Genomic DNA, 26,924 nt, shown 5'->3' with positions numbered 1-26,924 from the left:
TCTATCTGCGTCTTTTTACATTGCATTACATAAATAAATAAATAAATTAATTAATTGATTGATTGATTGATTGATTGATTGATTGATTGATTGATTGATTGATTGATAAACGTGGACTGTGCATAGAAAGAGAGAGAGAGAGGGAATCGAATGAATGAACGAAGTGTTGTATAAATACATACACATATACGTAATATAAAAGAAATATACATATAAATACATACGTGTATACATATATGTATACTAATGAGAGTATGGAAATGAATGAAAAAATTACTATCTTTAATGAGACACACACGACAAACGAATTGTTTATAATTTATTTTTTATCATGTGAATATACAGAAGATGAAAAAAAATATATATGCAATAAAAATTGTTATAAATATTATACACATACACACACACACGCACATATATATATACATATACATATTCATACCATACATATATAGATCGGCGTACGTATGTGCCTATACACACTTAACTTGTACTTACTATAATACGTGTGTATATATATTCATATATAAATATACATACAGTATGCAATGTTTATTGCTTTAAATTCATAATTTTAATAATGGAAGAAAATAAAACTAAGCAGAACAGAACGAAACGAAAAAAAGGAAAAAAGAGTTTTAAGGTAAATGATTAAACTTGTACATGTATTGTCATACTTTTATTGTACATATTTATATACATATATGATTCCTAAATGAAAAAGATACAACTCGTACCTCGTTTAATTTTATCTAATCGCTCTCTTTTCAGAGTGTTTTATCTTTTTCAATTGAAATTATGAAAAGACACAGAGAGAGAGACAGAAGAGAGAGACAGAAGAGAGAGAGAGAGAGAGAGAGAGAGAGAGAGAGAGAGAGAGAGAGAGAGAGAGAAAATTATTAAGTTCATCAACTACATAATCAATTTGTAATTAATGTAAATAATTGGTAGAAAAATTTATTAACAATTTAACGTTTTGAGAACATGATAATTTGATACACGTAACAAGTACACCAACATATACATATATATATATATATATATCTTTTGAATTTTTATATATGGTATATTTTCATTTATATATTTTCGTTTTCGTTATATATAATTTAATACATAATATTAATAGCGAACAAAAAATATATACGTGAAAAAGTTTATTTGTTTTTATCATAAAAAAATTTTCATAAAATTTGAATAAATAATTGCCTCGTTTCTAATTAATAGAAATATTTAAAAGCTCTCTGTTTCTTTCTCTTCCTCTCTCTCTCTTTCTCTCTCTCTCTCTTTCTGATATCTCAAAAATACATTTAAAGTAACCATATTAATAATAATAATAATAATAATAATAATAATAATAATAGTAATAATAATAATAATAATAATAAAAAATAATTATCGTTATTATTATTTAATAACAATTTTGTGAATCGTCGACGTTTTTTTTTTCTTTCTTTTTTTTAATCTTTTTATTAATCAATCAATCAATTAATTAATGTATTATATTTGTCTTGTTGTCCTTTCTCTTTTCTTTTTTTTCACTACTTGTTTGGACGAAATTATGAACAATGATTCAATAGTCATTTATGATAATAACGATGATTATGATGATTTAACATTGCTTCTTGACATGCCAAACGATGCTCTTTCGCGGAATAGATTTTTTTCATTCTTCAGCGATAACCTCCCATAGACACCATATTTTTTAACGTCTTTGTCCCTAAGTGTACCGTTCTGTTTCATAGCCATGTAAATCTGTTCCAGTATACCATAACTTCTTAAAAGAAAATCACGTTGAGCTAGGGCAGTTACCCTTTCTCTTTCTTCGGACTCTGATATTATCTCAGGTTCGAAGGAGGACAGTACTTTGTCCGAATTTTTTGATAATGGCCTTTGCTGTTGGATAGATAAAAAAAATTCGTAATTTCTATTTCTCATAATTAAATAATTATTTCTAATTATTTTTAAATAATTAAATAATACAAGATCGATATTAAATATTAGCAAATGATTTTTCTCTTTCTTTCTTCTTTTTTTTCTCCTTCTTTCGAAAATGATTCATAATAAAACAAAATAATATAAATACATATTATATAATCTTACTGGTATAATCTTCTTCAAATAAGTGAAAGACTTATGTTCCAAACGTTTGTTATTATTCTTTTGTCCAACCATCGGACTTTCTGGAATCGGTTTCTGATCGATCCACTTGCCGTTGGTCTTTTTATTATCCTGCTCTTTTATTTTAACCTAAAAAAAAAGAAAGAAAAAAAGTAGAACCAATAGATCACTCAAATATATTTTACTAAACTCCAACAACGACGATAACGATAATACTGGTATTCGTTTATTTGAAAAAAAAAAATAAATAAATAAATAAATAAATACTCATCAAATGAATATGGAAATGAATGAAATTTTTTTTTGTAACACTAACTTCGTTCTCTTCTTTATGAATTTTAGACGCTTCCTCCCGTGCACGAGACGCCACGGTCTCTTGGAATACTGTGGTGCCATTCTGTTTAAAAAATTGTTGATATTTCTCGTCGTTAATGGACGGATATATTCGACGAAAGTTACCGACATGATCGTCCTCCCATTTAAATTGTCTCTCTATGTAATCCTGTTCAGTTTTTTCCGATTTCAACAAACCCATCATGGTGTTATCATTGTTCGAGCTGGAACAGAAAGGAAAAGAAGAAAAGAAAAGAAGAAAAAAAAAAAAAAGAGAGAAAAGAAATTATCGTCGAGAAGTTATTAGTATAATGAACTGTGAACTGTGACCTTAGGTCGCTGATAATTCGCATCGAACGATATCGATGCGACATTAATCAACAGAATTAATTAATCAATTAAGATGAAAAAGAAAGATAAGATAAATTACGCTTTAAAAATTCTTTTCTTTCTTTTTTTTTTGTCTCTCTTCTTTTTTCTTTTTTACCTGAAATCTTTCAAGATTACACCTTGAAGTAGTCTGTCCCTAACGCGTCTTCTATCTTCCTCTATGATTTTCTTTTTATCGCATTGTTGAAGATTCAACATTTCGAAGGTGTCGGTCAAAAGCGATTCCTTGACGTCCTTGTCGATTTGTGCGTCTGTGTGAAAACTTGGCGAATGATTGACCTGTTTATATATATATATAAAAAAGAAAGAAAGAAAGAAAAAGAAAAAACATTATAATAAAATAATTCATTCGTTCATTAATTCATTCAATCAATTCGTATTATGCTTTACTAACTTCCAAAAGATATGGTCTCAGTTTCCAATCGAGTAAAATGTCGAATCCTAAAAGTTCGAAGCACGCGTAGGTTCTATCGTGCGTTGGGAAACAAGTACGATAACTATGTTTTAGAACAGGATGAGCGGCTAATATAGTTTTGATAATAATCTCGTCGATCTTATTCCATAGATCGTCAACTTTGATATCCTTAACTCTTAACCATTTCAACAAAGTCGAGATCTTTCTAAATAGTTTGAATAAAAATTTATATATAAATCGAAATTTTATATATATATATATATATATATATATATATATATATATAGATTCAATAATAATGACCTTTTGCTACCTATCTCTTCGTCAACGATGTACATACGACTATGTTTGTTAACAGCATAATTAGTTAAGTGCATGAAAACGTTCGATGTGTTGTGACCAGTTGGTTCCTTGTATCTACTCGTAGCAAATCTAACGAAGAAAAATCTTCGGGTTATCTATATTTATATATTTTGATATATCAAATATATATGTGTGTATGTATGTATGTATATATATATGTATACATATACATATAGTAGATTGATATAATTACCTTGCTAAGCCATCATTGTAAACATATATTCGAAGAGGATCGCATGATGTTATCAATGTGTAGATACGCAGATCGAACTTATATCCGTCTATCAAATATGGCTATAATATAATAGATCATTTCATTTCATTTTGATTGAAATATTATTTTAATTTAATATATATATATATGTAAAATAAAAATAGAATATAAATATATATCATACAAAATAATCATATTAATATAAAGATATCTTTGTATCGTAATCCTCGTGATTTACTGATTTTACTCGATTGAAGTTCGCTTAATTGAAGTATTCCGAATTTAAATACATTATCTAAAGTATCTTACTTTTAATTACTGTATATATTAATCAATTACCCTGGAAATGTAGACTTGGCAGATCATACGTTCGCTTGGTTTAATATCTTTCAAATTTTTGGTTAAATAAATCCCACGTCCTTGACAGCCAGTATCTGGTTTGATTATGTAAGTCTTTGCTCGACGTATTTTCGAGTAAGCAATGGCATCGCCATGACTACGAAATTAAAAAAAGGAAATTAGAGGAAAGAGTAAAGAAAAAAATATAACTTCGTTGCTCTTTCAAAAAAAAATCTTTTTATTTTATAGATTGAAAGAAGAGAAGAAAAGGAATCTTTTCTTTTGAAAATTGTTTTTTTTTTTTAAATTGTTTCAACTTACTCCGCAGGAAAGCACCAAGTTTTTGGAAAAAAATTATAATCCTTTGGAAAGAGTTTCAACATGCGATTGAGATTTCTGGCAAGTAAATCCTTTCGACATATTTCCGTCATTCCAGGAAAATGATTGACCTTTTGATATCTTTTCATATCTTTTGCACGTTCGATACTGACACTTAGATCGGTCCAGTAAAGATTCCAACTACTGTCTTCGGTCACTTCCTTCATTCCAAATCGTGCTGCTACGCGTCTAACTACGTCGTATTTGCAATTACTAGTGCAAATAGTTAAGTATCTATCGAAGAGAAACGTATTCATTAATTATCGATTATTAATTCGGTCGTTAGTAATATAACATTTGAATTAATTATTTAGATATATTCGTTATAGTTCAACGGATTTAATTATCACTCATATGTTATAATGTAATTATAATAAAACGATATTACGCAGAATTAAATGATAATTATGTAATCTAAATAAAGCAAGATACTTGCTAAAAATATATTATCTAATCTAATTCACAATTTATACGATATGAAAAAGAATGTCATATCGAGATTTTATTGATTCATAAATAACAATCTTTTTTTTTTTTATGTCAATGTAATAAACTTTTTAATTCTTACATTTATTTATGAATCAATCTTATATATATGTGTGTGTATGTGTATGTGTAGAAAAGGTACAGTAAATGTACGTGTGTGTAATATATATATACACACACACACACACACAAATATGTATATATATTTACAAATGTCACCTTCGTTTCTTTTTCTTCTTCGTTTTCGCACTTTCAGCATTAGTCTTTCTCGATTCGGTGTCACTTTCGGCACATAAAATAACTGTCAACAATAGTAAAAAAATAATAATATTGATCAACGAGAACGCACATGATTTAATAAACTCATGTGTAATATATATATATATATACCATATAGCAATCTTGTATACGATAACATTGTTATATCGAATTATTATTGAAAATTATTTGATGAAACATGTCTATATATAAATATATACATATATAATACATATAATCTGAAACGATGGTTACGTATATACCTTTTTCATTTTCTATCGTATGATTTTTCAATGGACGTTGAAAAACAGTTTTAGAATAATTCTTATTACAAATCGATTCGCCTAATTCTTCGTAATCAATTTCACGTAAAATTCTTGAAAATGTATTGGCACGAATTTTGGGCTCGTTCACTACCGTAATATTATGTTTATTGATACTTTCAAGGATGTTCATGACAATGACTTATCATTTCTTCTGTCCTTTGTTGTCTCGTACATTACTTTTGAAATATTTATTTATTCTTCTCTTATCCGTACATACGAGTTCTCGAATTTTTGGGCATCGTGATCACTTTCGAAATCTTTTCTAATGTTGTTGTATAGTGGTTTTTCTTTATTGTTTCTTTCTTTTTTCTCCTTTTTCTTCAATTTTTTTCTTTTCTTGCGACACGAGATTATAATTTACGTGTCCGAGAATACTCGCGTTAAAGGATTCTGGAAGATAGGTGGACGAAAGAAAGATGTTCGGTTTATCCTTATTCTGTCATACGAGATACGAGCACGATTTTATACATTTTTTGTATATATATGTATATATAATATATCCATATACCTAATCGATTGTCGCGTTCATTTGTTTTCTCGATTATTTATTCGTATGAATTTAGTTCATTCGCGAAATTTACTTATTTTTAAAAGTCGACAGTTGATCGTTTCCCAAAATCTGATTCAAAAAGAAGAAAAAGAAAAGAAAAAGAAAAAACGAGATCGTAAAATTTATTTAACAATTGATAAAAAAATAAAAACAATTCCTTTCGATAAAAATTGTTTCTAATTACGATGAAACAGAAATGAAAAATTATATTAATTAGTAGAATGGAATAAATAAAAAAAATGACAAATAAATTGAAGATGTTTCGTAAAGTAAATACTTTTTTTTAGGACGATTAAACGTCGATCGATTTTTCTTTCCTTTTTTTTTCTTTTTTTTTTCTTTTCTCGATTAGACCACTTCGTGATAATTATTGACACACTTATGGGACTATTATTTAATAATTTAATGGGAGATACTTGGAACGTGTCCGATCTTTTCGAGATATTACCGTGCACTGCGGTATTGTGTGTGCGAGAGCTATTTCCATAGCTTGTTTAGCTTCAATTAGATTGTTGCGGACGTATTTAGAATTTCTGCAGTCTCGTATACGAACGTGCACGAAACCATAAATAGGTCGACGTACCTTTGAACTTACAGTAACTAACCTTCTTCGATTTACCACCTTCGTGTGTTTCTTTAATTATGATCTCGTTTAATTAGTTCGTTTGCTAACGTTCTTCTTTCTCTTTCTCTCTCTTTTTTTTTTTTTTTTTCGTAACACGAACAATTTTTACACGATTACCCTAACGAGAAAATACTTTTAACGATCGGATCATTTATTTATTTATAGCCAAATGAAAATTTATTATTATCGTTTGTTTGTTCCAATTAAATCAACGCACTTCTCCGTACGATCGACAATATTTTCATATAAAAAATATTCCATTAATTTCTTCTTATAAAATTTATAACAAATTTCTATCGTGCACGTTAGCGACTATACTTTCTTTTTAATGAAATTACAATTTCGAATGTTGTATTCCATTTCGATCGATACTTTGAACAATTTCAACGACGTCCAATGCACATCCCCAGCTCAAAGTAAGACCGGCACCACCATGACCGTAATTATGTATCACCTGTGATAAAGAAATCGATTAGGATATATTTAAAAAAAGTAGAAGAACAAAACTGCGATATTTCGGGCATACTCACGTGACACTTTTTACCGTTTGTTTTGGACTCTAAAATCTCTGCTTCCAAACGAACTTTTGGTCTTCCAGGTCGAAGGCCGACCCATGATCTTAATATCTCAGCTTTCTATATAAACAAATCATTTTTTTCTCCCTTCGCATATCGAAATTAAACATTTGCCGACGATTATTATTATATAGCGTGGGCCAAAAGTTCGTATGCGATATTAAAATTCGACAACTCTCTTTCGAGACATTGATTTAATTTTTGTGAAGTAATCTTTGACTCGACTAAGATCGTTTTATTTATTGCTTGTTACCTTTAAAGATGGAAGAATACGATGACATCCTTCGTAAATGAATTTTGTGTCCTTTTCTCGTACTTTGAGATCGTAATCCCCTTCTTGATGAGTACCTCCTAAGACGACGGTGTTTGTACTGAAGAGAGAAAAAAAAAGAAAAGAAGAGGTCATTGATCTCGTCAAGATTGATTGACATTTTTACATTTTTTAATATGTATTTATATGTATTAATATTATATATAAAATTTGTTGATAAAATTTTTTTTCTTTACTTTGGTATAACGTAATAGCAATCGTTATCGTCCACTAGGAAAGAATGCATCACCCATGGTGCTTTTACCTTTCAAAAAGAAGATTTAAAAATGAGAAAATAAATGAAAGAAAAATTACATGATTAAAAAGAGAATTAATGACGAAAAGAAATAAAGATATATATATATATATATATATATATATATATATAAAATTCATTGTGTGTATGAGAAACGTAGTTACCCTAGAAACTTGACCTCTCACTGCTGTGACAGTGTCGTCATTGACAAGTTCTCGTGCTCCAAGACCACTGCAATTTATAACAATTTCATAGCCATCGTCGATCAATTCACCTAAGTCACGAATAGTTCTTCTCTTTAATTCACCACCCAATGCGAGAAATTTGTTCGTTAGCCAAGGTAAAAAACGAGTAGGCTCGCAGGTATACGTCACGAAATGCCATCCATTTCTATAAAAGAAAACATGTTAGAAACTTTTTTCTTTTTTTGTTTTTTAGTTTATAATATTGTATTATATACGTAACGGACGTACTTACACATAATTGCTTTTATGTTCCTCGTTCAATTTTTTTAATTCGTCGGTAGTTAAAGAATGAATACCATAGACCAATTTAAACCATGCTGTTTCGTTCGTATCGTTTTCACTGGTCACACGAGTTATCGGCACAAGACATAGACCAGTTTCCTTGGCTAGGCCAGTTCTCCAAAATTTTTCAAACAAACGGTGCGTCTTTCCTGCCCATTTGCTAATAAGAAAAAAGAAAAGAAAAGAAAAGAAAAGAAAGAACAAACAATTTGTACAGATCTTTTTAAAGAAGAAAGAAAAGAAAAGAAAGTAGAAAAAAAAGAAATCATTATCGTGAGATTCGATAGATAAGATTTTTCGACAAGGTCAAAGTGTATAGATAATTTCAAGATAATTCTATTTTTTTTTATTTTTCTCGTCTTTAAAAAAAGAAAGAAAAAAAAAGAGATTGAAGCTTACAAAATATCTTCTTTGGGGGTATCGCCGAGTAAAAATGGTCCCCATAGGCCTGCGCTACCATCACCCGTTGTATTTGGTGTAAACACTGTGGAAAAAATGGTCACTTGATATTTCGGAAAAGTTTCTTTCAACGCCAATGCGCTCGTCAAACCGATAACACCAGCTCCGACGATTGCAACGCGCATTTTCTTTTTTTAATTTAATAAAAAGAATATTTTTTTTTCTTTTTTTTGTTTTTTTTTTTTTTCATATAACAGTATCCCGATGAATCAATTAATTATCGATCAGGTTTTATTTGAATAATTGTAACACAATTAAAAATAATGTTGTTATTTAAAGAAATATTGTCATTAGCACGAGACGACGTTCGTAACATTACTGACGTTTAATGTCGCGTTGATAAATATATAAATGTAATACATTGTCTTATCGGAAATTATCTTTTTTTTTGTCTGTTTTATCTTCCTTTTTATTTTTGTTTCTTTTAATTATCTTCTTTCTGATTTCGGTCAATTACATACGCACGATTAATGAATTAATGATTTAAAAATCGTACGTTGATATAATTGTGCGGATATTAAATAAAGATTTATTTATTTATTTACTTCTTTATTTATTTATTTATTTATTTATTTTACAAGGATAATAAAATGTAGGTTTGAATTGACTATCTTATATTTCTCTCTCTCTCTCTCTCTTTCTCATAATTCTTTTTTGATATTATTATTTTTATAAAATAATTAAACATTTTTCTTTAAATTTAATTCATACAACGCATCAAAACATTGGACAGATATTAAAGAAAAACTTCATAAAAATTTATTATATTTATTTCGCGATTAATTAATCGAAAACATATCTCTTTTCAAATTCATTAATTTATAGATATTTACATTATAATATATATATATATATATATATATATATATATATATATATTATAATTTATTTCTATTTCTATAATAAATTCTATTTCACTTTAATCGATATTTATAACTTTACAATTACTATATAAAAATTAATGACTTTAATTTAAAACGATGTAACAAAATAAATTGACAAATTAACTTACGTAAATACGAAGAAGAAACGGCAATGAATATAATGGCCAGTCCATCTTTTTTTAATTAACGACGATTGCAGCACATTTACGACTTTCCATATTCTAAGCATAATGCCTCTTATCGTTACGGCTGGATTATGCTAAAAATATGGGAATCGTCAAGGCGAGAACGCACAATATCCAGAATTCAAGAAAAAAAAAAGAAGAAGAGGAAAGAAACATCTCGATAATCCCTTTCGAATCCAAAACGATTTCAATCCAATTTCGATGATATTCTCGTGGCCTCGTATTCGATAAGTAGAGCATAATACTTTTACATCAATATCACAAAGAATTAATACTCTGCTTATCGACAGCGTGACACGTAATTCGTAATAATATTAATCACATAATATTCATCGATCTTACAAACTAACACGATTAAAATCATTCCTTTTTAAAAATTTTAATTACAGCAATTATCGTACACGATTTATTGAACGACGTTGACACCACAACCGATTGCACTGTACATTTTTAACAGGCCAATTTCTAATCGTTCTTTTTTTCAACGAATTTTTTTTTGTTTGTTTTTTTTTTTGTATTTTTTACTTTTCCGAAGTAAAAAAAGAAGAAGAGAAAGAAAGTCGAAACTCTTTTGAATCGAATAAAATTTTCGACTGGACTTTCGACCGTGTCGGATATTAAACTGAATGACGACGATGCTGTCATGAACGTCCACATGAAGGACTACCAAGAGAATCTAAGATACGGAATATTTGTTTACACTTAATGCGATCGCTCTAGCCATAATATAGCCCGGAAATGCGATAAAGGGTGGCAAGTGACAGCATTACGAGCGCACGAATATCATATTTGTTAATGTTAATCCCTATACCTATCTGAGGTAAAACAAAGAAAGAAAATAATTCGTTTGAATAAATAATGTCTAATCCGTATATCAAGGAATGAAGGTAAACGAATTAAGAAAAAAAAAAAAAGGAAAAGAAGAAGAAGAAAAAAGATCAAAGAAACAACGATATTAAATTATAAAATTATGATAATTTTATAATTAATATTGATTCGTCGATGAAAGAGGAAGGAAGAAAAAAAATCGAAGAGAAAAAAAGGAAAAAAAAATTGTATGTGTGCGTACGCATATAACCATCACCTTTCTGATCGTTGAAATTTTAAATTATTTTGTTTTTACACTCTTTTTGAGGAAGCAGGATACCTTGATACTTCACTCCGTTTACTTCCATTCCGAGAACGAGAACGTTACTGGCACCTTTAAATAAAATGGGAATCGACAAGATATTAAAGAAATTATTTAGATTAACTTTCATGATTTGAAAAAAAAAGACGAGAAATATTTTTACCATAATCCTGTAATGGTTTCTTCGTTGTCGTTAGATTGGTATTTGAAAATGATTGATCCTGGCCAGCTACAGTCGACGACATCGTTGGAGAACTTTTTATGATAATATATATATATTTTTATTATTATTAATTATAATCTATTATTAACTATATTCCGTTAATTATATATACATATATATAATTAAATAACGTATAAATATGATTTTAATTACCCTTGTTTCTCTTCCTTTCCGCGATTACTTTCCATAATTTCGTTTAATTCAAGATTAATTATAGTTTGTTATTAATATCGATTAAAACGTTTCAAGATCGACGTTATTATTCTATAATGTGAATTAATACGATCAAGAGAAACTTACTTCCATGAATATGCTCGTTACCATTCTCGATTATCCTTAAATAGTTCCCCTTCCAATGACGTTCGACTCACACCATTTTAAAACTTTTATCGATACTCATCAATATTCTAACACAATCGAAATCGATTGACACTATCAGCGTTTATATCTCGTGATTATTATATTAAAAAAAAATATATATATGTATAAGTTACGAGTAATTCAATTTTTATAAGTTCTTCTTCAATTTTATTGCAAACTTTTCGAACAATTTTCACAGAGATTTGTATGAATATTCGTTTACGTTATATAACGCGAACGTATTTATTCATTATAAATATAGATAACACGAGAGTATCAATATTTTTTGCAATGACGAAATTATTTAAAACGACCAACTTCTTTTCTCATCGTAAAGATCGTCGATACATTTTTTTCGTTTGTAGTAAAGATAAAAATATTTCGTTATAACTATTTTCGATGTATCATGTAGGTGTAAGGATAAGTTTCATGAGACAGCATTCTGGAAATTTATCCCATAGATAACATTGATACTCCCATAATCCTTATTATTCGAGGTTTGACGTACTAACATTTTTATTTATATTGACATTTAGAGTTTACATTGGGAACAGAGAAAAAGATATATCGTTTTCTTATATTAATAATTAATTGTCTGTGATTTTTGATTATGCTAATGGTTTGATGTTCAATTCATTGCTTTCTCTCTCTCTCTCTCTCTCTCTCTCTCTTTCATTTGTTCTTGATATATTTTATTCATCGTTTACGTCAATCTTATCGTTCAGCCGATTTAATTAGTATTTGTAACTTTCTTTGCAAATAGAACGATAGTACCGAAAGTATGTTTGAGAAATGACTTCTACACTCATTTTGATCAATTAGATTCGCATTCTTTCCACGGGACTTTTTTTCAACTCTACAAGTACACCTGATCACGGTCGTTTAGGGTGGTCAACAACAGTAAGTGATCATGCTGGTTGATATAGTTTCGGATAACAGACACCTAAGGTTAAAGCGTTATCCGAAGCTGTTGCCAGGTCGATTATGTGCTATGTCAGTTGCTTACCATTTCTTTCATACGCATAATTTTATTTATTATCATTCGATATTCCATTAGTAATGACGTTTCGATAGTTATATCGATAGAGAATGATATTAACAAAATTCATTTCGTTCGATCACTAACTTACTTTTGTAATTACTGATACTAATTTCTAGATAAGGAAAGAAATTTTTTTTTTTTATTTATTTGTAAAATGTACGTGTACGTGTGTACGCGTATTGAAAAGTTGGAATTTTGTTTTATTAACGATATTATTATAAAGTTTATAAAAACTGCAGGAATTGAAGAAGCAATAGAAATGTTATAAGAAAAAATTTATTCAATAGTTAAACTTTTCTATTTCCATTAAAATCGTGTATGTTGAAATTAGTTTATTAATGATTGAAATTACTTATATTAATGATTAGAATTATTTTTTATCGATATTAATATCAAAAGTTGTAACAACGATTAGTATCTTTTCGTTCAGATACAAATAATATATATATATATATATATATATATATATACGTACAAAATTACGGTTTATATTTAAATTTAAGTAAATTTTAATTTACATGCTTTATTAATAAATAAATATATATATTTTCTTTTTTTAGTATTGTACAAAAAAAAAGAAAACAGGAAATGCGTGAAGATTTGAAAGATTTAAAATTCGAACGCGTTTCGAAGCCGGTAATTGTTTCGTTATTTTGCCGATAGGGGCGCTCGATGTTGCTATATTATTGACTGCGGTAGAGGTTCTACGAACAGATCAGTTTTGTGGTTCGTACCGGTATTACGGAGATCTTATTAACGCGGGATAGGACACAGAGGTGAGAATTATTCTTTCATTTCTTTTATTAATCGTTAAATACGTAACATAAGTTAACGTTTTCACATAAACCTTTATACGTACTACGATTAGATCGGATCTAACTATGATTAGAATATAACTATTAACGTAATTTTAGAAGAAAATGAAGCAAAAAAAAAGAGAATATCAAACTACTAAGCTTCCGTAAACCGTCACTTGCTATGATTGGCGCTTTAGTCCGAACGATCATATAATTTCGATATTTGTAATAAATTTCCTAGAATTTCCAAAAGAAAGAAACAAATTACTTATTATTGTACATATACATACACACACAGATATATATATATATATTTATTTTATGTTATCGTATAATAATTAAGAAAAATTTTTGCAACAATTTATAGGATATTATCATCATGGATTTGCGAAAATTTTGTCGAAAATTACCAAAGATCGTAAGTGTATTTATTATTGTATATTTGAATATGTACGTTCGTACATTGTTTTGGATTAACAGTTTTGTCTTCGTTCCTTTGTCCTTTTCTTTATTTTTCTTTTTTTCTTATCTTCTTCAGGAATTACATGCCCATTTAAATGGTTCTCTCACTTTACCGACATTGGAAAAAATATATAGAATGACAAATACGGATAATATGGGATTCGAGAAATTTGTACAGATTATTCAAGCCAAGGGAGATTTGAAAGAGTATGTATCAATCGTTAATCTATATATCTTGCGTCTATATGTCAATAAATTATTTATAATCGTCATAAATAATATCAACTTCACAAAGTTACAAAAGTCGGAAGAGACAAAGATTTTTTTTTTTTTTTTTTTTATCGTTTCTATTATTCTTATTCTTGTATCTCTTTATATTCCTTTCTGTTGTTTCGTTTCGTTTTCTTTGTTCTTCTTTTTTCTTCATTTTTTTTTCTTTTTCTTTTTTTTTTCCAGATCTTTCAAATTATTCAACGTTATATATTCGTTAACAGTTAACCCACAAGCCATTTATATTGCTACATGTGACGTAATAAAGGATTTCATGGAGGATAATGTTATTTATTTGGAATTAAGAAGTACACCACGACATGTACCGGGACATATGACGAAGACGGAATATATAGATGCCATGATACAAGGTGTAAGGTAAAAAAACAAGGCAAAAATTTAGTATAACAATAGGATAATATATATTATTTTTTAGATTATCGAGAAAAAAAAATATATATATATGTATATACGTGTATGTGTATTTGGTTTCGTTTTATTTCGTTTCATTCTTTTTATATTTTTCTTTGTCGTTACAGCGCATCTAAAAGGACGTGTCCTGATATAATCGTTAAATTGTTAATATCTGTCGATCGTGCTCAAGATTACGAGAATGCCAAAGAAAATTGTAATTTAGCGAAAAGTTATGCGGAAAAATATCCTGATCTGATAATTGGAGTTGATTTAAGTGGAGATCCGGTTAAAGGAAATTTGTATCTCGATCTTTTATACGAAGTACGAAAAGCTGGCCTGAAAGTTGTAATACATTGCGCTGAGGTACATATATATATATATATATATATATATATATATACACACATTTTTATATATAACACAAATTTATAAAATCTCTATATATATATATATTTATATACATTTATTATCAATATTAAATATAACTATTTAACAATGTTATATGTCTATGTATAAATTGATAATGATTGAGAAATATATATATATATATACAGAGAAATTTAATATTAAATATATAACGATGAAAAATTATGTTTATATAGATCCCTAACAGAGCGGATACATGGGATGTACTTAAATTCCGTCCAGATAGATTAGGTCATGGTACTTGTATACATCCTAACCTTGGAGGAACAGTTGCCACCTTTGATTATTTACGTAAATCACAAATCCCTGTTGGTAAGTATTATAAGATCGTCTGACAAAACAGAAACACGTTTAAAAACATTTCTTTTTGCTTTGTACTTAACAGAACTGTGTTTGACCTCTAATATTATATGTGAAACTGTATCGTGCTACGAAGATCATCAGTTTAAATATCTGTACGAAAGTGGACATCCTATATCTATCTGCGTAAGTATAACGATTATATTGAAATTTCAATGGAAATTAATATTTAATAATATCTTTTAAATATAAACATATACGCACACGTATATGAGAATTACTTAACGTATTATATAAATCTAATATATATATATATATATAATCTAATTCATTTTCAAGAATATTTTTCTTTTCGATAATTCATTTAATATGTCATCCATAGTTGTCTTCGAATCGTTTTGATTTATCTTGTATTCTTGTAAATTTTATTTCGAAATAACTTTTCGAGCAATTACTTTAATGTTATTATTTATTTATTTATTTATTGTTATTTATATTAATTCTTTTTTTTTTGCAACTTTCTCGGTACAAATCGTTTACGTATATGTTTTATCTACAGACCGATGATAAAGGATTGTACAACACAACTTTATCCAAAGAATTTGAAATTGCGAGCACCACCTTTGATCTTAAAAAAGACGATCTCATCAATATTTGCAAATCATCGATAGAGTGTTCTTTTAATTCTGAGAAGGAGAAATTAAAGTTATTATCTATTTTAAACGATTTCGGTAAAAAGGGGAAAACGTTGAGTAAACATCCTTAAGAAAACAAAATAAATAATTAACCTTTAGTTCACCTTCATGAAGAATTATGGTATCTCGTTCTAGAAGTCATTAAAGGATTAAACATATGAATTATAGACGAAATAAATTTATCATTCATATGAAATCGAAATGATAACAATTTATCCTTTAATTTTTTTTATTTTCTTTTCCTTTTTTAATCATGATCGCCGTTTCATGAATATAAAGAAAAAGAAAAAAAAAAAACAAGCTCTTCCAGAAAAGAAGATAAAGATTAAATGATAAATAAATCTATCATTTAATAAAAAGTCCTATAAAGTACCTGAAAAAAAAAAAAGAAAAAAAAAATGCAAAAATATAGCAAAATCATAACATAATTCTTTTTCATCTTAATTCACGATAATTCAAGATAAAAAGGAAAACAAAAACTGAAACTGATCTAAAAATTTGCAACATTAAAAAAGTAAAAAAAAAAAAAAATAAAAAGAAAGAAAGGAATACGACGAGTCAAAGACAATCAATCGAATTTTCACACGTACGTTAGAACAGTTTAAAGAAATCACTTTTCCTTTTTAACATTTCAATTTTCTTAATTTCTGAACACACAAGACAATATACACATACAATGACCACTTAGTGCATAGTTATAATAAATAAAGTCTCAAATACTCGGTAAATAATAAATGAGCGAGCGAGATTAGAGATTAGATATTATTAAAATTAATTAAAACAATAGAAAATATTCATAGCCCAGTTAATATTTACATATATAGATAGAATGATATTTAATTATTTTTATAAAAAATATCCTTAAATATCATATCAATCGATAAATATTTTCTTCCATCTTTTTTTGCTTCCCGGTCGTTAATAATTAATAAATCGCATTAAAAAAAAAAAAAGAGAGAGAGATTAGAATTAAACGAAATAATGGTTAATTAAATTCAGTTATCATTTCAATATTAAGAGCATAATTGAATATCGCTAGTTTTGTACATATATATCTATATATATATACATATACACATATATATATACATAATTAGTTTTTTTTTTATTTTTTTATTTATCTTTTTTTTTTTATTTTCCTGTTATCCGACAAATTGTTCTACAAGTTGGTTTTATCGCAATACCTCATAACGATTAGTCGATAATTAAAAACAAAAAAAGAAAAAAGGAAAAAAAAAAACAGAAAAATAACCAAAAATATTCGTTCGTCTTTCTTATCTCTTTTCACAATTTTGTAAATTTCTTTTTTTTTTTTTTCATTTTTTCTTTTTGCTCTTCTACTCTATCTGCTCTAATCCGCTCTCTTTTTATTCTTCTCTCTCATTTTTTCCATTTCTCTATTTTGCATGAATGACGCGCGCACGCGTGTTCATTCCGGTGAATCTTTTCCATTTCTTGATTTCGTAAATTTTTCTTCAACTCAAGAAGGAATTTATTAATTATTTCACGATTTTATAAAATAACAAAAAACTTTTCTCTATCTCTTCTCCCTTCTAGCTTTCGCTTAATTTTTCTTTCAGTAACAATTTTTTTTTTCATTTATTTATTTTTTAATTTCTTTTCTCGATTTGATATTGTTAAAATTTTACCGAGGAGAGAGATAGAGAGAGAGAGAGAATATTTTTTAAAAACTTATTAAATTTTGACTTTATTACGTATGATTATGTCCTTGAATTTCGTCGATAATGTAAATACATAACGAAACATAATACTCATAAAACAAAAACAAAAGTATACATTCGAAAGGATGGTTGATGGAAAAAAAAGGAGAAGACGAAAACTAAAAAGAAAAAAGACCTTGTAAAAAAGAACGAAAAGGAGCATAAAAATACAGAAAAAGAAAAAAAGAAAAAGAAGGAAAAATAAACTAAAGTTTAAAAAAAAAAATTTATTGAAAATAATCGATTCTGCTATAAAATTGCGATTGCTCTTTCAACATGTAATAAATAATATATAACATCAATTTAGATACGAATTAAAATAAGAACGACAAAAAATTCAGATTTTTTGAAGGGGGAAGAAAATAATGATAACAAGAAAAAAATAGAAATCAAAAGAAAAGGAAATAGTCCACTTTTATTTCTTTTTTCTTTTTTGCTTTTTCTATTTTTTTTCTTTTCTTTTTTTTTCATTCATCTGTCTCACTCCCGTTTCCGATATCAATTAATTACGTACACGATATATTAAGAACGATCGCATTTTTCTTTTTTCTTTTCTTTTCTTTTTTTTTTTTTTAAATAATTTTTATTTCTTCTTCATTTTCATTTACTTCTATCATCAACACACCGTCGCAACAATTAACTCGATGTATCGACATTGTTTTTTGTTACATAAAAAGAAAAAAAAAAATCTAATCGTCAGATTAGAGAAATTTTTTTACAAAGTACAATTGGGAATTAAAGGACACTATTTAATTGGTTTCGAAGAGAATTTTATGACGATTAGAATTTAGAAATTTCCTCGTGACTGTTTAATTATAAATTGTGTTTTATAACATTGAAAATTCTTTTAAAGAAAATTAATGATCAAATTCGGAATTGATTATAATTTAACGTAATTGGATTAGAAATTATATTTCGAAAAGAAAAAATTGAGATTTTTTAAAGAATTCTTAAAACAGAATAATGATCACAGTCGAAATCAATTATTAGCAAACAAAGTTAAATTGCGAATTATACTTGGGGGAAAAAAAAAATTACTTTGAAAACATTAACAAAAAAAAAGCCAAAAAAAAAGATAATCAAATTTTAAATCAATGTCATTAATTCTAAAACAAAAGTTCGTCGGCATCTGAGTCATTTAAAATAAACGATCGACTTATTAAGATCTAAATACGTTGATTAGCATTAAATGGATCATTGATAAAATTTGGTTAGAAAAAAAAAGAAGTTTGAAACGAACGTTTTTTTCTTTTTTTTTTTTCCATATATTTTTTATATATTTTATATTTTGTAATATTTTTATCGTTTCTAGACTCATACACTTGATCGATTAGAAATAGATAAAACATTTATATAGTATAATATATTAGAATAAGATCGATATATCTGTCCAATGATTAGATATTTATTTCTAACATTTTTCTAATCGTACGTATGGAAAATGTAAAGAAAAAAATTATCAAAAATTAAGGGGAAAGGGGAGTGTATAGTTGACCAAATGGACAAAAACTATTATTAAATTTTTATATATACATATGTATGCATATACGTACTTACATACGTTTGTATGTATATCTGTGCATATTTATATATATAAATATATACATATATGTATGTATACGTGTTATATCTATTTCTATTTGAATACGTGTTTTTTTTTTTATGTAATTAAATTACTCACAATTTTCCGAAGAAATGTAAAAATATAAAAATCCAGAAAGCGATCATTGTTTATTGAAATCAAGAAAATATTGTAGTGATAGTAATATTATTATTATTAGTGTATATATATATATATATATATATATATATATGTAGTATAATGACCATATGTATTGTCTTGATTTATCTATTAATGTATTTATATTGATCTATTTAATTTATATACCAGCGTATCTTGTGATATTATCTAAACTATTTATAATAATTTATGATAATTATAATCGTTGTAATAATATGCGAAGTAGTACGGCGAATAGCATTAAAAAAAGAAAAAAAAGCAAAACCATAAGAGGAAAAAGTAAATAAAAAAAAAAAAAAGAAACAATCAAGCAAAGAACCATGTAAACGAACAACTAAGAAAAATTCATACCAGCGATGTTTATTCCTGGGGATTATGTAGTAAAAGAGTACAATACATACACACACCAACATGAATTTATTGTTGTAATTATTATTATAAATTTAAGAAAAAGAAATAACGAAGCACAGTCTTAACTGAAAAAGAATTTATATTACGAATATTATAAAACGATATATGAAAATTACGTATAAATATATCTTATAAATATCATCAGTTAAAATTCATAGAATTCGATGAAAGTGAAAATAATTCTTAATTATAATTATTTCACAACGATGTATGAATTTAATCTGTATATATAAATATATGTATATATATATATACGTAAATTTTGTAAAGTATTGTTGTATAAAATTTATTAATATAGAATAAAATCAGAGAGATACCTGCAGTAAAGTTAAAGATAACCCAGTCAAAATCGCCTGATATTATAGATATATATATTATATACACTATATAGGTGTGCATAATACATATATACGTATAATACTAATATGATTATAAAGTGTATATTATTCACATATCATTGTGATATTTACAATATTATAATATTTTTTATTATTATATGTACATCATTATTTATATGATTACATGTATATTATTATGTATATTTGTTCATTCCATTAATTTCTGCGGTGTAGTGTCATTTTCGTTATTAACCGATGTCGTTAATGTCTGATTTAAGTTATTCGTTGCGTAAAGGATTCCTTGATAAGTGATACCTTGTAGTTCTAGGCAGACGTATACGGTCTCTTTTTCTTGATCTATGGAAAAAAAAATACAACGAATTTATATATATATATACTTTTTCTAATATATATAAATCTTAACGTGTGTAAGTACAAAAAAAAAAAAAGAAATAAAATGTGCGTAGGCGAATTGGATGGATGATCGTGTAGATATTCGATATATATTTCTCTTCTTATTTCATGAAAATTTCAAAGTGATTTATTTTTATATATTATAATATGGAGATAAATTACAAATGGAGAGATAATGAAATAATAAGAAAATGCGTGAGTGAGTATGTATATATGTACGTAAAAAAAAAAAATAAAAAAAAATAAAAAATAAAAAATATTTAAAACGACTCGAAAGATTTAATAAAAAGAGATATAAGTATAAAAGCAAAGTGATCAATGAGAAAAGAAGAATGAACGAACGAACGAACGAACGAATGAAAAAGAAATAAAAATTAAAAATACATACTTCGACATTGTATATTGATGCAAGTAGGCGTTGATGTTATAAGATTTCGTTCGACAGTGGCTGAGCTATTATCAAGATGTCTTTTTTTGAGAGGTGATGTTTGTTCATCGTCCTTATTAATATCTATCACTATTGGAATATCACTATTGGTAGATAACAATGAACCTCTAGACGATCTAAGTAAAAAAAAAATATATATATATATATACATATCTGTAAAAAGAGAGAAAGAGAGAGAACAAAATCGATTAGAATTTAGAATGAAAAAATAAAAGAAAATAAAAGAGCTGGAAAAGATAATAAATAAATAAAAAGAAATAAATATAATTGTCTCTCACTTAAGATTTAAGCTTTTTGTTTCTTTTTTTGGATCGAATCGCATATTTAATATTGATTTTGATGGAAATTTTGATGGTGTTTGTAATGATGGTTTTGTAGAACTGCCACTATGTGTTGGAAGATTATCGCTATTTTTATTATTAGGTTTAATAAAGTTTAATCGTTGATGTTCATTGAAATCCGTATTTGTTTCTTTAGAAGATATCGTTACAGATTGTTGATGATTTTTCGATGGGTTCATGCTTGACGATAATGTTTCTAACGATGATACTTTTGCCATATTATTTTTATTTGATTCCTTGTTCATTATCGGTAAGTGTTTAATTACGCGTGAATCAGAATTGGATGACATCAAATTAGGCAGCATTAACGCTGCAAAAGAAAAAAAAAATATACATATATATATGCACATAAATTATTTTCTTTTAAATCATATTTTTTATTTTTCAAACTTACACGAATTCGGTTCTTGATTTAGATGTTGCGAATGACATGGTAAATCGTTAAACTTTAATTGTTTTGGCTCATGCCAGGTTGAAGCTTGTGTTTCTTTTAATTCTGATGTTTCTATTAATTCAGAAGAAAGTGTTTGCCTCCGTTCTTCCTCTGTATTTAATGATTTCGATTGATTCTCGTTTTTATCAGTCGAATTACTTTTTCGACGAATAGATTCGATTGCTTCGAAGAGTTGGAGTTTATTCGATAAATTGAGATATTCGCATTCGTAGTCGTAAAGATATCTAATATACCTAAAATATCATATATATATATATTTTTTTGTTATATATATGTATATATTAATTTGTTCGAATACAAAGGTATACACATCATATAGACAAATTTATTCAAATTGAAAAAAAAAACAAATGTGAAATATATGAATACATGAACACATTTCTATACATATATATATACAAATGTTTAATATAATAGAAATAGGTGTATACATACTTCAAGGAACGAAATATCCTCATGACCTTAGAAACACAGTGTTTCGACGAATATCCCCACCAAAGGGCCATGTGATGATCTTAGAATGGGAAAAATTGAATTTTTTCTTGTAGGTTTATCTCGCAAGTCTTTAATTTTGAATGAGAAGCAATGAAGTAAACAGCGAATAGAGAAAAACGTGTATCGAAGATAGTTACGACACAACAAATAAGTAGCAAGAGTGAACAGGGTGAAAATCGTGAATTGTATAATATTAAACGTGAAGTGTGAAGCGTGAAGCGTGAGGCGTGAAGCGTGAAGCGTGAAGCGTGAAGCGTGAAGCGTGAAGCGAAGAGTAAGACGAGGATATAGGGGAGTTTAACCACTTGCACCGAAATGACGTGCTATATACGTCGCAAATATATAAATAACGTATATAACACATCGTTCAATAATTACACACACACACACACACACACACATATAATAAAAAAAAATTGCCGAACAAATGTTATGATTAAAAAAAGGCAGTGAAATTAAGCAGTAATTAAAAAAAAAAGCAAACGATTAATTAACGGCGATTAATATTAAAGTCGATTGTCCGATCGCATTTTATTATGAACAAATAATTTTCAATACGTAGCCGCATAATTTTACCTTAGACGAAGAGTAAAAGACTTTCGTAGAATTTAATGTTGTAGAAAAAAAAGCCAACCAGAGAAACTAATAGAAACGAAAAAAAAGAGAGAGAGAGAGAGAGAGAAGAGATCGTTGAATTGGAAATCGATCGAATCGATTGATAAAGAAGAAAAAACGAAAACGAAGAGAAACAGCGTATGAAAATAATACCAACGAAGCAAGTTGAAAGAAGAGAAAAGACAGAAGAATATAATACAATCAATCGTTTTAAATTCGTAATTGATTAAATTGATTGAGAATAAAAGGAAAGAAAAAAAAAAAATAAAATACAGAAAGAAAGAGAAATTCAATGGCCTATCTTCTACTTACAGTACACGCAATTTGGAACCAATCGAAATTACTTTAGTCGGTAAATTGATATTCTTGATGATTTCTTGCCAATGGTTTTGGTTTATTACCTCGACCAGACCACCACGATGTACCACTTCTCTATATAGATCGTAAAGATCCAATGTTGATTTAGCTATGGTCGGCATCCGAAAGATCGGTTGTCCTTTGGGAATGAGAGGAGGAAGAGATGATGGAGAAAAAAAAATTAAGTGGATAAAAAATTAAAAAGAAAGAAAAAAAAGAAAAAAAAAGAAGAAAAAGAAAGAAAAAAGTACCATCAAAAAGTCAGTCATTCCGTGAAGAAGTGAAAAAGAAGACAATATCGATCGTCATTGTATTGCATGATTAAAACGACGTGACTTCAATTTTCTTTTCTTTTCTTTTCTTTCATACGATAAACGCATAAGATATTATTATATAATTACCTCGTCTAGCCATGAAATTGCATAGATGAGTAAGAAATTCGTTGCGAGCTGGATCATTCTTCTGTTTACACATTTGTCTCTAGAAATAAAAAGAATAAGGATAGAACGAGAGAGATAAGAATTTGTTATGTAATTATAATTATAATTATAATTATAATTCTTATAAATTAGTAATCATCGAACGTTTACATATCCATAAGATATATACATACACATCTATAAGGAATGTATTTATTTATCATAATGGAAGTGAAAATGAAAGATGAATGTAGCTAAGCCCACGTGCAAAAATCATTATCTATATGGGGTCTCTTTTTTAACGAAACGAAGTGAAAGAGAAAGGGAAGAGAAGACTCATCGAGAAAGAAACGACCATAACCGTAACGACGGTAATCATCTTATAAGTTTCGTCTAATGGTTACCCTTGATCACCCTTTCTCTTACCTTTTTTTTCAAGCTGGCTAAAGGGTGTTTCGATGAGTGTACCCACTGCCTGTTGGGTGCCAACCATAGAAAGTCTCATTTGACTTGATCTGACAATAACAGACAAACTGTCCGAAGAGGATAAAGACAAATAGAAAATTGATCTCTTAATTCATCTACGTTCGATTAAATCCATTAGGAATTATTAACAGATATTAATGAAAAACGATGAAAGGAATAAAGAAGAAAAAAAGATTTTGATAGATCGAAAGATTAATTAATAAATGTTTAATTGATATGTATATATATATAAAAAAGGAAAGAACAATAAAGGAAAGAAAGAAAAGGAATGAAATATTACGAATATGAAACGTTAAATCTCGTTGACCTAACCGACCTATAGTTTATTTTCAAATATCGATCATAAATATCGATTATCTTTATTAGAACAGCTTCGAGAAGACAATCGGAACGTTTTGAGACAATATGGTATCGAGTGTTAATATGAGAAAGAAAGGAAAAAAAATCGAAACTAAAAGAAAACGAAAAGCTTGAAAAAAAAATATGTAAACACGTTGAAGGTTCTTACGAGAAATATCGATTGAGAGAAGTAATAATAATAATCGGTTTGACTCGCTCTTTTCTTGGGATTTATCGCGTACTTTCTCGAATTCAAATTTAACGACCAAGTGAGTTAGAAAGAGATAGACTATTTTATTTTCGGAAGGATCACTTGCGAAGCGTATCAATAAATATATTTTCTTTTTCGTTCTAAGCCTAACGCAAAGTGAATAAAACGAATAGAACGATGAAATATTTTCGATTAATTGATTTTTAGATCTTAACAAAGAAAAATAAATATATATGTATACACACACACACATACACACATACATACACATATCGATTTCAAACGTAAATAATTCTAATTCCTTCTAAACATATGTCAATATCATCTCGTTCGACCGACCGACCGACCGATCGTGATAATACGTGAAATAATAACACGATGAGAAATAGAGAAAGAATAGCAAAAGAGAAAAAGGAAAAGTAAGAGAAAAAAAATCTAACGAACGCGAGAAGGACGAAATATTGATACATATATGTATGATCTTTTTGGCGGGAAGAAATAAACGTAAAAAAAAAGAAAGAAAGGAGAAACGAAAAGATCACTTCTTACCAAAATCATAAGCTGTTTTGAAACGGGTATGACTCGTCGATGATTATAAGGAATCGATGAAGTTTTATCATTTTCGGTTATCGGCTCAGAATCTTGACTTCTAGGCGACAGAGATTCTTCACTTTGAGACAAGGATTCTTGCTTTTTATGCAAGATACATTCCTCATTTTTACTATGCATAGATCTTCGATTTCCAATCTCGAATGATACGTGATTTCTCGGCGATTCTTTATCTCTAATTATCGCCAAATTTCGATTTCGAGTCCTCGCGGATCCTTCCTTTGCTCTCAATGTAGATCTTTCATTTTCACTCGACGTAGATCCTTCGTTTTCACTCGACGTAGATCCTTCGTTTTCAATCGGTATAATAGATCTTTGATCAGATGGAAATTCGTGAGTTCCAGTCGTCGTTAATCTTTGATTTGATGGGAATCTATGATGTTTGTTTCGTTTCGATCCTTGATTTCCCATAATTGGTAATTTAATTGGAAATCTTGGATGATCATAGATCGGCATAAATCTTTGATTTATGATAGCTGGAAATTCTTGATCTTCCATCGGCTCGATCCTTCGATCATAACTCGATTCTTGATTACTTGCTGTACATATAGATCCTTGATCCATCCTTTCCGAAAATGTTTCATTTCTTATAGATCTATGCTGTTTATTGAAAATAGGTTCTTGGTTTTCCTTTGGTGATTTACGATCTACTACAAAATTATCGATGGGGTTATCATCATCCTGATAATCGTCACACATTTCCATTGCGCACAATGGCAATGGTACCTTTTTAACTCGCATTTTAATAGCTTTAACTCGGCCTTAAGTCGCCCGATATAATAAATAATTATAAAAAGCTACAGTGTCGTAAATAATACGATCGAAAGGGTCAATGACCCTTTTTTATTTACTCATCGTACGTCCCAAGTTTTTATATGCGTATATCTTATTTTCTTTTTGTGTATTTTATTTTATTACATTTTTTTGTTTTACCATATATAATTTTTTTCTTTTCTTTTTTTTTTTGTCTAATATATATACATATATTTTCTTGCTCACAGTGTTAATTATTAATTATTCATCGCGACGAATTTACGTGCGCACGTATGTCAAGAATATTAAAAAACGAATAATAATAATAATAATAATAATAATAATAATAATAATAATAATAATAATAATAATAATAAAAATAATAAAAATACAATGACACCAATAACAATAAGAAAAGAGTGCAAAGAGAATAAAAAAAAAAAAAAAAAGAAAAATATCAATCACACTCGCGATGAATCGATTAATCGAAAAGATATAAGTATTCTTTCGTCGACGTCCCTTTTATATATATATATATATTTCTTTTTCTTTCTATTTCTTTCTATTTCTATCTATCTATCTATCCTTTTATTTTTCCTTCCGTCTTATATATACATATATGTATATACGTATATACGTCTCTTCACTTATTCTTTAATGAAT

At 27.7% G+C, this 26,924-nt stretch overlaps 4 protein-coding genes across 4 annotated transcripts in view; 1 reads left to right on the top strand and 3 right to left on the bottom strand.

Moving 5' to 3' along the window:
• LOC127069895 (adenosine deaminase-like protein) overlaps positions 1–19,987 on the top strand; it is a 58,094-nt gene extending 38,107 nt beyond the window's left edge. Inside the window, exons 5-12 of the mRNA XM_051007560.1 lie at positions 13,409–13,521; positions 13,910–13,960; positions 14,081–14,211; positions 14,461–14,652; positions 14,814–15,051; positions 15,291–15,426; positions 15,500–15,600; positions 15,974–19,987. Coding sequence (XP_050863517.1) covers positions 13,922–13,960; positions 14,081–14,211; positions 14,461–14,652; positions 14,814–15,051; positions 15,291–15,426; positions 15,500–15,600; positions 15,974–16,180 — 1,044 coding nt within the window. The 5' untranslated portion in view covers positions 13,409–13,521; positions 13,910–13,921 and the 3' untranslated portion in view covers positions 16,181–19,987. The remainder of the gene's footprint in view (positions 1–13,408; positions 13,522–13,909; positions 13,961–14,080; positions 14,212–14,460; positions 14,653–14,813; positions 15,052–15,290; positions 15,427–15,499; positions 15,601–15,973) is intronic.
• Positions 673–6,854, bottom strand: LOC127069883 (tubulin polyglutamylase TTLL13-like). The gene is made up of 11 exons (XM_051007520.1): positions 5,558–6,854; positions 5,256–5,337; positions 4,494–4,784; positions 4,173–4,329; positions 3,813–3,913; positions 3,560–3,688; positions 3,236–3,461; positions 2,939–3,120; positions 2,435–2,675; positions 2,101–2,247; positions 673–1,893 (listed from the first exon to the last, which is right to left on the bottom strand). The coding sequence occupies exons 1-11, from the start codon at positions 5,748–5,750 to the stop codon at positions 1,600–1,602; spliced, it is 2,043 nt and encodes a 680-aa protein (XP_050863477.1). The 5' UTR covers positions 5,751–6,854; the 3' UTR covers positions 673–1,599.
• Positions 7,060–9,180, bottom strand: LOC127069896 (D-amino-acid oxidase). The gene is made up of 7 exons (XM_051007561.1): positions 8,863–9,180; positions 8,414–8,623; positions 8,101–8,326; positions 7,878–7,945; positions 7,624–7,741; positions 7,326–7,430; positions 7,060–7,249 (listed from the first exon to the last, which is right to left on the bottom strand). The coding sequence occupies exons 1-7, from the start codon at positions 9,045–9,047 to the stop codon at positions 7,130–7,132; spliced, it is 1,032 nt and encodes a 343-aa protein (XP_050863518.1). The 5' UTR covers positions 9,048–9,180; the 3' UTR covers positions 7,060–7,129.
• Positions 19,988–20,512: 525 nt separating the features above from the next.
• Positions 20,513–26,433, bottom strand: LOC127069882 (uncharacterized). The gene is made up of 7 exons (XM_051007519.1): positions 25,449–26,433; positions 23,846–23,924; positions 23,400–23,583; positions 21,918–22,210; positions 21,461–21,833; positions 21,123–21,298; positions 20,513–20,677 (listed from the first exon to the last, which is right to left on the bottom strand). The coding sequence occupies exons 1-7, from the start codon at positions 26,247–26,249 to the stop codon at positions 20,529–20,531; spliced, it is 2,055 nt and encodes a 684-aa protein (XP_050863476.1). The 5' UTR covers positions 26,250–26,433; the 3' UTR covers positions 20,513–20,528.
• Positions 26,434–26,924: the final 491 nt, after the last annotated feature.

This window comes from Vespula vulgaris, chromosome 17 (assembly GCF_905475345.1).
Source record: "Vespula vulgaris chromosome 17, iyVesVulg1.1, whole genome shotgun sequence".
Taxonomy (NCBI): Eukaryota; Metazoa; Arthropoda; class Insecta; order Hymenoptera; family Vespidae; genus Vespula; species Vespula vulgaris.
This window is presented reverse-complemented; position numbering and strand designations above follow the sequence as displayed.